Source organism: Sinocyclocheilus grahami, unplaced genomic scaffold (genome assembly GCF_001515645.1).
Source record: "Sinocyclocheilus grahami isolate Dianchi unplaced genomic scaffold, SAMN03320097.WGS_v1.1 scaffold707.1, whole genome shotgun sequence".
Taxonomy (NCBI): domain Eukaryota; kingdom Metazoa; phylum Chordata; class Actinopteri; order Cypriniformes; family Cyprinidae; genus Sinocyclocheilus; species Sinocyclocheilus grahami.
The window spans coordinates 1,203,280-1,219,108 of record NW_015505886.1 but is presented as its reverse complement, the minus strand read 5'-3'; the positions used below and the strand labels follow the sequence as shown (position 1 = coordinate 1,219,108).

Genomic DNA, 15,829 nt, shown 5'->3' with positions numbered 1-15,829 from the left:
CGGAAGGCCAAATAAAGTGCTTTTGCTTTCGCCTAGAAACACACAGCGTCTCCCTGACATGCTGCTTCAACACTAACTGCGGTTACTGAAACCACGCCTTCTTTCTTTGCGTGCACATTTGGGCGGCATTATGCTAATATTTCCACGTAGTGAGGTTGATATGTGGGGGCGTGTTAGAATGAGCCGTTTTAGGGGGGCGTTTAGGGGGGCGTGGCAGAGTCTTAACTTTGATAAAGAATATCTCTTTGGTTTTGAGACTTTAGTCTTTGCAACTTCAGGGATCTTATCTATGCACAATCAGCTTGTAACACTCCAAAGAGTAAGGAAAACTTGAAATCGCATCATATGACCCCTTTAAATACCTTAAATGGTATTACATACTATTAATTAATAAAAATTTTATCAACAACTATTAATTAAAATTAAAATTTTAATTTAAAGGTAGAAAAACAGTAATCATGATACGTCCTAAAGTGATAATTAAACTTCAAAAGGCTATTATATAATTAAATAAATATGAATAAATAAAAAACTATTGTAACAGTCTAAGTGTTTACTATCACTACTTTATAAATTCTATCCTTGCTAAATAAAGGTATTCATTTCTTTCAAAGTATGCAAATATTTCCACATAGTGAGGTAGATATGTGGGGGCGTGTTAGAACGAGCCGTTTTAGGGGGGCGTGGCAGAGTCTTAACTTTGATAAAGAATATCTCTTTGGTTTTGAGACTTTAGTCTTTGCAACTTCAGGGATCTTATCTATGCACAATCAGCTTGTAACACTCCAAAGAGTAAGGAAAACTTGAAATCGCATCATATGACCCCTTTAAATACATTAAATGGTATTACATACTATTAATTAATAAAAATTTTATCAACAACTATTAATTAAAATTAAAATTTGAATTTAAAGGTAGAAAAACAGCAATCATGATACGTCCTAAAGTGATAATTAAACTTCAAAAGGCTATTATATAATTAAATAAATATGAATAAATAAAAAACTATTGTAACAGTCTTTACTATCTAAAGTGTTTACTATCACTACTTTATAAATTCTATCCTTGCTAAATAAAGGTATTCATTTCTTTCAAAGAAAAACAAAAACAAACAACAACAATGAAAAAACATACCGCAAACTTTTGAACAGTAGAAAAAAATTCTATTTTGAACATTTTCAAAACTTTTTATTCACCAAAGAATCCGGAAAAAGTATTATAGGCTCCAAAAAAAGAATGCGTATTAGAATGATTTCTGAAGGATCATGTGACACTGAAAACTGGAGTAATTATGCTGAAAATTCAGCTTTGCATCACAGGAATAATTACATTTTAAAGTATATTCAAATAGAAAACCATTATTTTAAAGGGGTCCTATCATGCTCTTTTACAAAGTCTTGATTTTGTTTTGGGGGTGTACTAGAACAGGCTCTCATACTAGGTTGTTCGAAAAACACATTATTTTTCACATATTTTACATTATTACAACACCTCTCTCCCCAGTCTGGCATGAACGGCTTGAATAGTTCCTGTATCAAATGAAGGCCCGACTTCTGAAATACGAAATGTGCTGTGATTGGCAGCACTCGGCGCCTGGTCAGGAAATGGCATGCCCCTTACCATAGCCGCCTGCGAGCTTCAGTGTAAATATTGCCTCAAAATCAAATCAATTCGAGTGCGATTTAAACCCGTCTGCCTTGGGAAAGCTAGCGTGTCTCCGACATAGTGATAACACTCGTTGCCTTCTCTAGTGCAGCTCAACGAGGTCTCGTCCCATTCGTCGATCTTTGTGATATCACAAATCCCGGAACATATGCGTTGTAGTCCAAACGAGTCATTCGTTGTAGTTTTTGGAAAAGTGATTTCTGTTAAATAAAATATCTCCTTCTGAATATGACTTTGAGCTTTGTAACTTTGCAGATCTTTTTTATGCTCGAACAGCAACATTACAGACTAACTAAAGTTGAAAAAGTGAAAACGCATAATAGGACCCCTTTAAATTGTAATAATATTTTACAATATTACTGTTTTTTTTAATAAAAAAAAAAAACAGTCTTGATGAGCATAAGAGTCTTCTTTTAAAAAAAACTATAAAAATCTTACTGACCCTAGTGTATTTTTTGTATTATAATAAATTAAATAATTCTGCTTGTAGATGTCTCCTTGTATCCCTTTATTTAGAAAAAAAATCAACCCATTATTTGATCAATTTTCATTGGAAAATCCTAAATTCAATTTTCAACTTAGGAGCACATGCGCTCACTGGGAAAAAAGTAAGCATCAAGCCCTGAATTAATAAGCTACAAAATAACAACTTGAAAATATCAAAATATTTATAAAAACTATAATAGAATCTCAATTACACTAAAATAACAGAAAACCAGATTAAACTGACCCTGAACTTCTGAAAATGACAAGTTCATTCTTTCTGGTTAGAGACTGTTCAAAAAGGTTAGATTAAAAGATTCTAAAACTGGAGTAATGTATCAGTCCAGTGGGCAGGGTCAGAGTGCAGGCGGAGCCTCGATCAAACTCACCACTGAGCTGTTGGCGTCCGGCAGGAACTGTCCAAACTCAGAGAGCAGATCTTCCTGGTTTTTGAAGAGTTGGGCCACCTCAGCGTAAACTTCCTGCTCGGTCAGGGCTGGGGTGTAACTCCCGCCTGCTTCTTTAGCATTACGCTGCTCCTTCTGATTAATGAAACAAGTATATGCGTAAGTGGATTGTTAATTATAATTCATTTGTGAAGTGTTTTCAGTTTTCTGCCCGACCTGGTACTTGTGCAGGATCTCGAGGAAGGATTTGTAGATGTTAGGCTGGCCCTGGAAGCGGTTCTTAATCTTGTTGACGTAGCTGATGGCGTGGTTGAACTCCACAGGCTGGTTGTTCTGCAGCGGCGGGGCAGTGGGAATGCTGTTGACGGGGGTGTGGGGCTGCAGTGGTGGCGAACGCGGGGACGCATACGGAGGGATGGACGGATTGGGATGACTGCTCGGAGTCAGAGCTGGAGACTGCAGTGGCTGTACAGACAGAGAGAGATGGAAAAATATCAGTGATCCTGATCGGGACTGAACCAAGGTATATGCTAAAGTTTTAAAAGTTTTTTTAAATCATATTTAAGACTTAAACCACCACAAATAAAATATTACTGTATAATCATATAAAACCAACCCATAACATCTAAACACTGAAACTGGTTAACCAATAAAATGTTATGCATAATGCGAAACTTTTAATTATAAAAAGCCTAGAATCCCGGGACTCTTATTTTGAAATGTCATTGCTGACTTTAGTGCTGCTTCCAGCTGATCATTCAAATGGATGTAAACAAAGTAAACTTATAATAATAATTCATATATAGTCATATAGTCATAATTCATTACAGTATTTCAAGTAATTGCTTGGCATAAATGCGCAGTATTCATTGACTGCGAACTTCTCTGACAACGTGAGCCTGAAGAACGCGTAACAGCATCACTTTTTGACTTTGAAGTCTCAAATCCAAAGAGATATTCTTTATAAAAGTTAAGAGTCAGCCACGCCTACCTAAAACGGCTCGTTCTAACACGCCCCCACATATCTACATCACTATGTGGGAAGATTTGCATAACGCCGCCCAAATGTTCACACAAAGAAAGAAGGCGTAACTTTTATTCTGGCTCTAGTATTGTTGCTGCCGCCATGTTGTGAATGCGCTGTGTGATTCGTTGTGAAAGCAAAACTACTTTGTTTGGTCTTCCAAAAGAGGACGATATCTGCTTCGTCATGTCTGGAGCTGATCCGTGCTGGTTTGAGGTATTCGGCCAATCACAACGCACTGGATAGCTGGCCAATCACAACACACCTTGCTTTTTCAGAACGATGAGAAAGGCGTTTCAGAAAGGCGGGGCATAGAGGAGAAACAATAATGTACAGTATGTGGAAAATAATGTTTTTTGAACCTTAAACCGCATAAACATTTCATTACATCAAATACACAAAATAATGTTCTTTTTAGCAGCATCGTATGACCCGTTTAACACTGCTTAAAATGATAATTAGGACTTCTATAACCATTTAAAGCGGTGTTATTCTAAAATAACACTGTATTTAAGACATTTGAAACTTTAATTGTATACATACATGATGAAACTATGAAATGTAAGATTTTTAAGGACCCACAGGGACCTTGTAAACATTAACCCTGCAAATTAGCTTTACTTTTTTAGTCTGAGTACCTTGCTTTTCGGTGTGGGTTGGACGGGAGGTGTGGATGCCAGGCTGGGAGGGTTTGTGGGGATCTGGTTCTGGAGCTGTGGCGGCGGCGGCGGCGGTGGTCTGGTGGGGATATTCTGCACGGTGATGCCGTGAGGTGTTATGTGGTGGATCTGACCGGGTGTAGTCACGTTAACCAGGTCATTGGTCTGAACTTCAATCTTGTAACCCGGCGGAAGAAACGTGTTAAACCCCATAATGAGATCAGGGTGACCCTTAAAGAGCTGCGACACCCTGCTGATTACGCCCGGGGTGTCAATACTGCAGAATGAGAAAGAGAGAAAGTATTCAAAATGATTAATTATGATTAACTACTTCCCAGTAAAAACTATCTACCATTGTGGGAAATTATGCAGGGCAGAATTTGAATGTGGGAGCATGGCAATAACATATTTTTCTGATAACATGGCCTTGCTTAAGTAAAAGAAAAAACATAAAAATTGGATGAAAGCAATGTATATTTTTATTTATATTATTTTAATTGATAAATAAAAAAATGCATGCTTTTATTCAGCAAGGGCGCATCAACAGTAAAGATATTTAAAGCATATAAGTTAGAATCGTGATGTTTCACATGTGAATAAACTCACCACTGAGATTTAAACTCTTTCATGATATCCAAGAAATCATTGTAGACGTGTGGTTGATTGCCAAACTGTAGCTTCACCTGGTCCAGGTAAGACAGGGCGTCCTCCACCTGCAGGAAGGAAAATGACAATCCCGTTTCTCTCACGCACACAGCTGCTATTGCAAGACTGCATTGGCTTGACTCCCAAACAACCCAAACACAAAATCCCGTCTCACCTTGAGTCTCTGGAACTGCTGTTGCCCCTGTGCAGATGCGGAGGGGGTGGGCGGGTGACTGTGGCCCTGCACCGGCACAGGACCGTGGGCCTGGACTGCTGCCGGACCATGATGGTGAGCACCACTGTGGGCCGCCGCCGGACTGGGTGTGTGACCATGACCACTTGAGCTTTGGGCCACTGTGGACACCTAATATCAGAAACAGTGCAAAGATCTCAGCTATGTGGAGCCTCTGTGAGATTCTCTCTAAGCAAAATTTCTATATACTGTATAATAGTAATACTAATATATATATATATAAACTGTATATACAGGGATCAACGCCAAGGATTTTTTCTATTGGCCCGGTCGGGCCAGTGGTTCAAATTTTTACTTGCCCTGCCAACATTTTCACTGGCCCTGCCACAAAAAATTAAATTGTTTGTTATCATTGTTACAATCTTGTATTCTAATAAATAAGCTTATACTACATGACAACAATATTTTAGATACCAATTAAATTTTACAATTCTCTATTTCAATTCTGATACCACAGCAAAAATCACTAGCCAAAAATAAACAAATATAAAGTTTAAACATTATTAAAGACAAGTGACAGCCTGTAAATAACAACAAATGAACAAATTAAGTAGTAGCACAATTAAATATAGGCCTATAGCACAAAGATAGAAATGAAATTATGCTTTAGGTTTTTATGTTTGCAGATGTTCAGGTACAGAAATTGAAAAATCACATATAAAATAACATTGCATATTCTTCACTCTGTGTTGCACCTTGATTTTTAATAGCCATTTGAAGTTAGAGGCAACCACTGCATTTTAATCATAAATTGAAAAACAAATTGTGCAATGTTTGATTTATATTAGACTGTATAATTTCAAAATCTGAAGCAAAAACTGAATGACCTGACTTTAGCTTTGTGAAATTATGCTACATAAAACATCTGTATGAAACGGAGACAGCAGGTGGGCTGAATGAGACGCAGACTCTGACAGCAGGCGGCGCTTATGGAAAAGTGATACAGCGTTTCCTTGGTTACTGCTGTAAACACAGCAATTTAAATGCATCATACTGAGACAAAATGAAAAGAAAACGCCATTTCTAAAAACAGTCAGTTCCATTCCCCTCAGAAACGCATTCATATAAAATTCAATATTTGGATTTTCTTCCTATATTTTGCGCATCGTGAACGGTGATCTTTGTTCTGTCTGCTACAGTATTTTCTCCTCTTTGTGTCCATCTTCAACATCTCTGGCCTCTGTTAACGGCCGTTTACAGACTAATTATAATAATAACGTAATATTTCCACACAAATGGCCTTTGGGAAAATAACTGCAGTGCAGTTTGTGTGCAAGCACGGTACAGAAGATAGTCTGAAATAAAACAAAAAATGTACGGTCGATTGGTGCATCTGTACTCCAGTGTATAAATTCAATATAGATTAATCATTGTTACACCGTGTCTACACCGGACGCGACAGTTATCGCGCTGCAACAGCTAAAGTCTGTCTACACTGGACCTACCTGCTACAAAGCAACCGTTAAAAATCATTTGAAATTTGTGTCAGTACGTCATAAATAGAATGCGGCAGCAGATTACTGTCAGGGATTTGTCGTGTCACGCCGCATCCAGTGTAGACAGCATCGCTGATTACAATGGATTCTACAGAATTTTGTTGCGCTGCGCCGCTCGCGTCTGGTGTAGACACGGTGTTAAAGTTACTTGCCAGGACGGGTATTTTGACATACTTTTGTATGTATACCCCGTTCAGAGACGCGGCTGTCTATACGCGCACTGATCACACAGAACACAGCGCTCGAGTGCTGAAAGGAGTTGTCTTTCCCAAATGATTTTTAACAGGGATGCACCGATACCACTTTTTCCAGTACTCGCCCGATACCGATACTTTTATTTTTGGTACTTGCCGATACCGAGTACCGATATTTTTATTGCATTTGTACATTTTTAAAATATTGGGTGCAGAAACCAAAAGGGTATGTATAATGTTAGTTGGTTAACTTCATTTATCAAATAGATACAGTCAAATCTAAATTTATTCAGACACCTTCAACATTTCTCACATTATCACAGTTTATTCGATATAGTTTAGAAAATGGTAATAAAATGACAAGAACTCAGAGTTAAACTGTGTCAGAACAAATTCAGCTTGATAATGTAAGACAATTTTGATAGAAAAGTATGTAACAGATTACAATCAACCAAAAATTATTCAGACAGCTGATAGTATGACAGTATTTACACAACTATGAATACTTAGTCGGGCAACCCTTATCCTTAATGACAGCCTGTAGTCTCCTGGGCATGCTGTCATCCAGCTTCATGCAAACCTCAAATTCAGTTTTTTCCCAGACTCGGTCTGAATAATTTTTGGTCCCAAATTTGTATCAATTTGACTGGTTGTCCACCGTATGAAGAATTTTTGGGTATGATTTGTCACAGTTTACTTTATTTTGCTATCCTCACTTACATAAATGAACTATAGTGTCCTGTGCCCACTAGTAAAAAAAATATAAAAAATGATATCTGGTCTCTGAATAATTTTTGGTTTGACTGTATATCCTTCGGTTATTTTCATACTTAATTATGCCCATTAAAATGTATTTTACAAGTTTTTGTTACTTTCACTGTTCATTGTTTTGCTCTGTGGTACATCATCTTTAATTTAATAGCATTAGAGCTGCTCCATTGCATCAGGTTAGTACTGTAATCACGCGCTGTAATAATGCAGGGAACCACTCGTTATAAATCTCCTAACTGTGATATTTTCAGAAATAGAAGTCGCGTTTTTTCATCTGAGATGTGCTGGGATTTATATTCCAAAGCCACTCATATAATGCAGAAACACTCAAGCAAGCAAAACACGCGTAACACGCGCACGTATTTGTACTGAAGCAGAATAGTACAGCCTAGCGCATTTCACACAGGCTGCTAGATTCACTTTCGCCAGAAAGTCGTGTATGCCTAAGGTTGAAAATAAATTATGTTTATAGTGAATGCCCCTATGAATGGTCTTATTTTTACGATTTAGTTTTAATCCAAATGATGCGTATGCTAAGTGAGTGAACATCAAAGATCACACAACAGAAGTGCGCGCGCTCGCTCGTTGGTGCTTCTTTGTCTGAACATAGCACTTATCACATGTGGTATTGGCGTTTGGTATCGGGTACAGGAGCTCAGTATCGGGCCAGATACCAGTATCGGTGCATCTCTACTTTTTAATAGCTTGAATTTTTTAATTAACAAGGCTTAAAAAACAACGTTTCGTGACGACGCTGCAGTGGCCCGATCGGGCGAGTGACAAATTCGTCTACTGGCCCGAACGTCTTTCACACTGGCCCCGGGCCATCGGGCAGTCCTTATTGTCTAGCCCTGATATATGTATTCAAAATAAACAAAGAAGCAAAGGCGTTGTTTGATGACGCTGTGACTGAGTGTGGAATCATGGGAGTTGTGGTCTTCATCCGCACAGCCCATGCAATCCGACGGGACTCGGACAGAAATCATGTTCATGGATGAGCTAATGATTTATTAACGTAGCAGAATGAAGCAGGGTGAGGCTGAAAGCCGTCGGAAGTGAAACGAGGCCGCTGAACGAGCGCGACACACGTATGGCTCGAAAGCAGCGGGGCTTTTTTTATGCCACAGTCGACCGCTTCCGCTCCTTCCGGTCGTGCGTATGTGGGGTAAAGCAGCGCTGTTTTATCATACTAGATACATTTGAAAGTTCTGTTATAATGCTACTCTGTGCGGTCGTCACCGGTCTATTAAAATGCACAACATATTAAAGAGTCTTTGGTGTGTCCATGTTTTCTACAAAACAAAACGGAAATCGAGGGGTTATGACATCATTGGCAGGTGACACAATGACACTATGGACACGGTCCGTGCCACTGGTTAAAATTGCTTATTTCTCTGGATTTAAACATTCTTTGAAACATTTGGGATAATGTAAGTACACAAGTCAGCAAAATATATAACACTGTTCTAGTGGTTTTTGGATATTTTAATTAAAAAATCTTACATATTGTGCCTTTAAAATATTTTAACGCAGTTAACACACTGGCCCCGCCCCCAGAACCTCTATGTCATCTTACATTTCATACAGTTGAGTGTTGACAAATATGATGCAGGGCAACAACTTCATAAAAGCAGTTATACCATAAAATTCAAGATATTGGGGCAAAACTGCTCCTGTATGAGTTTCTGTCTTGTATTTATATCACATGATAAGCGATATCACACGAGCAGCAAAAGCAATCACACGAGTGCTGTTTGTCCCGAATATAATGAGTGCATGTGTGATTTTATACAACAGTTCTGTAAATTAGAAGAAGTTATTATTATTGTATATTTTAAACAATATTGTCTGTTTTTGCTCAGTTTTGTCAACAAAAATATTACCTATAAAGCTACAGCAGAACTTTTGTGCATCTGTGAGCAACACAGCGGTGTTTAGTTTCTCAATAAATCCGCATTTTGAACGAATCGAATCAATGATTTAAAGGCCCATTCATAAAGTGATCAGCTTATTGAATTCCTGAATGAATCAGCTGTTTGAACAAATGGAATGAATGAAAGACATTTACCGCCACCTGTTGGCAGTTTTAGTTTCTTAAAGTATTATTTCATAAAAAAAGGGGGGAAAAAAACTTTGAATAGAGAGTTCATCCCAAAATTGTTTTATTATGTCGTCATTTACTCAATCCTGAATGACTTAATTTCTTTTGTGGAACATTAAAGAAGGTATTTTGAAGACTGTTAGTAACAAAGCTGTTTTGAACGGAAAAAACGGAGATGTTTCTCAGATTATCTTCTTTTATGTTCCATAGTATATGTTAGACCATTGTAGCCTAAATGTTTGTGTAATAAATTTGATATTGAATAAAATAAAATACTTCTTTCTAAAGCTACTATTTGTAAGGTCTACTTAATACTTACTAATAGGGATGCACCGATATGAAAATTTTGGCCGATACCGATAACCGATTACTCTTTATTTTTGAAAGCCGATAACCGATATGTTGGCCGATACCGATATGGTGGCCGATATATCGTGCATCCCTACTTACTAATTTAACACAAAAATTGCGTTAAATAATCTTTTGGGGGTATTTTCACAGACAAATGTAATTTGCGATTAAACTAATTAATCGACACATCATGTAATTAATTAGATAAATTTTAATCGACTGACTGCTTTAATAAACATATATAATCGCACATTTTTTCTGAAATTAATTGTGATTAATCCCACCTAACATTAAAGTTTTTGAATATTCTTTTATATTGCAATAATTTCACATTCAATCTTCAAATGAATGTAGAAACAACATTTCTTTTATGACTGAAGGTGAGTATCACTGATACCAATACTACTGATGTCTCTAGGATATTGTTCTTTTTTATATCCCTAATATTTAAACATTGACTATTGCCATTCAACATTACAGTATAATTGAGAGCTATCAATTTTAACATTTATTAGACTTTAAAAAAAATGACTTCTAATTTAAAGCTGCAGTCCGTAACTTTGTTTGGTTAAAAATGATCCGAAATCAATATTTGAGCAAGTATTTAACCAGCTTGTGTTCGAAACTATCGCCTTACTTTAGCCCGATTCACAACAGTCAGCTTATAATAATGTTTTCTAATTTGAGCGGTATGGGTAGGTTTTCGCGGGAAATTCGAGCATGCTGCCGCGTCATTACGCCACGTCTGTAAACATAAAGAAGTTGTCCCGGCTACTAGGCTATCGCATGTGACTGAGGATCCTGCAGGTGGAAGATCGTTTATAGCCTTCTCTCACAGCAGCCAGAATAATCAAAAGTATCATTTTGATTGCGGATTGTAATCCAGAAAGGATTGTGTTTATGAAACACATGTGAATGAAATTAAATTATATTCCAGTTATAAATGTGCTTCTGATTACAGATAGCCTGAGATTACAATGATTTGTATTTTAAAGAAAACCAGTTCGAAGGGAGCATAATTAGCTTTTTGGGTTAAAAGAATTTCTTAATATGAAATTCGAAGAGTATGACAATTAGATTAGACTGTGCAGAAATCGAAATACACACGCTAATACACACTATACTCATAGTCACCAATGCTGATGTTGTTAGCATTAATCATTTGAGAATAAAGTATAACAATAATAATAATTTGCACGGTTTGATGTGATATGAGCTAACCGATCTTTAGATTTAATCACCATTTGTAGCGAGATTTATGGTAATGCTTTTTTCCTCAGTTGGTCAGAACAAACGTGGCAGACTTGTAACTTGTTCAGATTACAATATACGGTGAAAATTCTTACTTGGGTCATATATTCCAAGACGTAGGCTAGAATCTGTGATTGCAAAGTACAGTAAATATCCACACCGGTGCGGTGACTGACTGCCACACATACTCTTCAGAACATAGATTCATCCGCGCACTCACAACCCACGCAAGCTAGATAATTCCACACACAGCTGCAATTCCAGGTTTTCAAACAGAGATGGCGACAAAGAGGAAAAACTTACGGACTGCAGCTTTAAGTGAAGTTAAAACAATCTTCACATAAACCCATTATTTACATGTGCCCTTCAGCAAGTAGGAAATATACAGAAATTGAATAAAGTTATCAAACACTAAATGAAATATAGATTAATCCTTAAAGCTACAAAAGTTATTGATTTCCTCTTTTTTCTTTTGTTCTTTGATTAATAGACTATCACAGAAGCTGGGTTATTAGGTTATTGGTCTGCTATTACTTTAAGAGCTGCCACTGCTGAACGTGACGCAGATCAGACACACATGCTCGAAGTTTCATTCGCGCTTTAATATGAAATGATACAGCGTGCGCCGCCGCATTAGTGTGTGCAATCGGCAGGTACATTTGTTTTTACTGACATATGGCCTGACAACATCTCATCTGACCGTAGTTCACTGTTGTTCTACTGAAGCCCTCTCATCACATGACTAGGCATTATTATTTTTTATTGTTTTTTTGTGTGGTGTAAAATCGATTAATCGCATCCAAAATATATATTTAAGAAATATTTACATGTATAAATATGATTTATTATATATAACTATAAATGCATATTACATATATTTCTTAAATATATACATGTATGTGTGCATATTTATATATACATATAAATGTACACAGCACACATATTATGTAAACACACTATGTTAAGTTTTATTTTAGATGCGAGTAATCAATTTGACATCCCTAATATTTATACACAGTGAACTACGGTCAGATGAGATGTTGTCAGGCCATATAACATATTGAAATATATATGTAATTTCAACTTCATCTTCAAAACAAGATTATATATTTTATTAAAACAGATATAAATGCAAATGTATATATTTTATTGAAATATAATTTAATATAAATAAACAATAACCTTATTTTATTTCAGTTAATTGCCAATGCAACACTTCTCATTTTCATTTAGTTGTACTAAACTGTAGTACTTTAGCAGTACTAAACAGAACTAAAATAACTAAAACTGAAATAAACACTAATAAAAAAAAGTATAGACACTTTTTAAAAACACTACAAGTAAGACAAAAACAGAAAATATAAGGTAAAACGAATAAACTAAAAAACTATAATAGTACGGCAATGATCCTAAAATATCATTTTGGCCTCTGGAGATTCTGGAGTCACTCTGGATTAAACGGATGCAAGTGTGAACACATTCCTTAGAGCTATAATGCATCACAATGCATGGTGTGTGTCTGCACCTGGTACGCCTGGGGAACCGGGAACTGTATTCCAGGAGTAGGCTGCATGCTGTCAGCCACAGCCTCGAATACGGCCGGCGCTGGGGCAAGAACCCTGTGCTGGAAGCCCTCGGCGCTGCCAGGAAGCCGGCGCGGTTGTGGGGTGAACACTGGCTCCTGATCCTCTAAACGCCTCCTCATGCTGTACTCATACTCAGAAGGGAACCTAAGACCTGGAACAGACGAGACAAAGACAGCAACTTATTAACTATCATGATTTGGCTGTAGTCCAGAACATTACCAATAATCTACTAGTCTAGACTCTGACTATCTGATGAATAAAGACCACAGTAATGTATATGATGTGTATATATACACATGAGCAATAGAGTGCACATGTATATATACATTTGTATGATGTGTATATAAACGTACATGTAAATATGCACGCGATATATATACATGTGCATGGTGAGTGTATGTGTATATATAAATGCTTAGGTGTGTATAAATAAGTACGTATATAAATGTATATGGGTGTGTATATACATGTGCTTGATGTGTGTGTGCGTGCCCTACACATGCAGACAGTTAATGCTAACTTGCTAACCCGCGACTAAAAGTGGAGAAGTTTAGACAGGAATTTCGCTTTGATCAAAGAAACTAAGAAAACTAAAGGTCGGAAGTTTCAGTCTGACAGAAAACCAGCTTATTGAGAGGGAAAAAAGTTCAGAAATACCGAATAAAACTGGTATTTTACACCTCTGAGACTCACCCGCTTCTGTTAGCTGCGCTTATAGTTCACCACGGCTGTTAAAATCTCACGGAAATACTAAAACTCACACCGAAAACACCGATAAAACACATTAAAACAGTTTAAAATCAACTAAAATTCCTGTTGAAAACAAGCGCCGAGGAGGGGCGGGGCTAACATAGGCTTTGCGAAGCGTCTCCGCCCACCTGGTCTCTGATTGGCTCTTTGCTCAGGAGACGACACTGGGTTGCATTTTTATTGAAGTTCTCGACTGTCACTCAAACAAGACTTAACATTGTTAGGGGGGTTGAGCCCAAATCCTCTACTGTTTCACGCGCACACACAAACAAACTCCTGAAACCACGACTGGCTTTGAGAAGCTCGTATGCTAAATCCCGTTTTAGACTGGAGCGTGAGTAGCGATCTGGCCGGGCTTCATTTTACTCTTTGTGATTTTCCTAATGAAGTCGCGGCATTATGTCTGAACGCTTTCAGCAACTTCCTCAACTTCCTGCCTGAGGTTACGTCATTCTTTACGCCCCCCTCAGAACAGCTGGCCAATCAGACTGAGGGATTTCATTAAATAACCGCCTCTTATAGAAATTTGGACTCCGATTGGCCAAACGCTCTGACAACGCGTAAAACATGACGTAAGCCCACAGGGGCGTTTACGCGGAGGAATCGTCGATTCTTATTGGTCGAGTGTTAAGCGAGGGCGTTATGTATGTCCGCCCACGAGAGGCGGGGCTTAAGCCAGTGCCCGGGATTCCTCGCCCCGTCCGCAGTCAGTCAGAGCCGAGGCTCGCTTGTGCGTGTTTGTGTGTACAGCGTCTCGCTTAAAATACGGACAAAACCCAAAACAACACGAACCAAAACATCTCAAACTTACAGCATAAACAAGTTGGGACTGATTTTGACGCAAAGCGCTCAAATATCCCACATGTTCGCGAACGCTATAACACGACACCGAACAAAAGATCCGCGCATAAACACCATCACACGTTTATTAAGCACACATTTCACGATCTCATGATTTCTAGATTGAACGAGCACACACGAACATGACACCACAACCACACACGCCTCTATCATGACATGTTGTCCTTTAGTAATCAGACCCAAAGTCAAAATGGGAACTAAAAATCTGATCGCATGAACACGGACTCGCTAATGTGACCATGCAAAGATCTGAAATGAGGGATCCGATCATGCATTACAGCATAAACACGCCAGCTGATCTAATATTCTTTGTTTACTGGGAGACTGAAGGGGAAAATGTCTAACCGTGTTTGAGCACCTCTCCCCCCCCCTCTCCCTCCGAACACCAGACAGAGCTACAGATCTGCTTTCAGATCTAAAACAAGTTAGAAAAGCCCCCGGGAAAGCATCGGACACACACAGATGGGTTTGTGTCTCATAACACAGAGATACACGTTTCTTTGCTGCTTCAGTTAGCCAAAGCTTTGCCCCTTTTTCTCCCCTTAATGTGCCATGATCGAACGAACAGCCCGATTAATGCACTAAAATCTCCTGAACGACCAGCCCCCTGCAGAAAGCACTCAAACACCGCTAGAAACACATATTCGATCAAAAGAGGATAACATAAATTTGTTTTCTTTCGCCCAGCTGCTACATACCTGCGAAAAAGAGCCTCGCACTCCGGATTCGTGTTTGGAACAAATAGTTGGGAACGCCCCCCTCTCCTCCCATTGGTCTACGCGACCGCATGCGTCATCTAGATTTGAATACGACCCGCCAAATGCATATAGACACAGAGATGTACCAAAGAGGACAGAGAAGACCAGTAGAAGTTCTTTGGATGTACTACTCAGCGCACCTGTAGTATTCCACTTGATGTTTTTCTTTGTAATTTGGTTTAATATTTACTCTGAAATGACACTAGAGGCGCAACAATGTGTGTTAGTATATTTTAAATAGCTTAAAGCAAAGGAGCAATATTTTTTTTAAAGAACACCGTTTGGATTCGACTATTTGACACTGACAGAGATGTGATACTTATGTTAACGCTTTGCTAAATTCCGCCAGTTATTACTGAGGTAGAACACGCCCCTCGTCGAAATCCCGCCTTCGAAAGGCAGTACAGCGAGGGATGCTTAAAATGATTGACAGGTAGAGAATGTTTCTGATTGGCTGAATAAACGCGGGCCACGCCCCTTGCTGTTTTTCTGCAACAGGTATTTAAGTGATAGCTACCATTTTATGTGGTATTAGACGAAAAAATAACTCGACAAAAAAAAAAAAAAAAAGACT

General features: G+C 38.1%; 1 protein-coding gene across 3 annotated transcripts in view; it reads right to left on the bottom strand.

Annotated features, from left to right (window-relative positions):
* LOC107560009 (paired amphipathic helix protein Sin3a-like) overlaps positions 1 to 15,253 on the bottom strand; it is a 28,934-nt gene extending 13,681 nt beyond the window's left edge. The window contains exons 1-7 of one of the 3 annotated variants that reach the window (XM_016244064.1): positions 15,196 to 15,253; positions 12,826 to 13,037; positions 5,059 to 5,247; positions 4,845 to 4,951; positions 4,218 to 4,515; positions 2,772 to 3,020; positions 2,538 to 2,690 (exon numbers count right to left, since the gene is read on the bottom strand). In XM_016244064.1, the coding sequence (XP_016099550.1) occupies positions 2,538 to 2,690; positions 2,772 to 3,020; positions 4,218 to 4,515; positions 4,845 to 4,951; positions 5,059 to 5,247; positions 12,826 to 13,005 (1,176 nt within the window). In that variant the 5' untranslated portion in view covers positions 13,006 to 13,037; positions 15,196 to 15,253. Of the gene's footprint in view, positions 1 to 2,537; positions 2,691 to 2,771; positions 3,021 to 4,217; positions 4,516 to 4,844; positions 4,952 to 5,058; positions 5,248 to 12,825; positions 13,038 to 13,579; positions 14,038 to 15,195 lie in introns of those variants that run through there. The other 2 variants (XM_016244065.1, XM_016244066.1) reach the window with 2 other exon arrangements.
* Between the last annotated feature and the right edge of the window lie 576 nt (positions 15,254 to 15,829).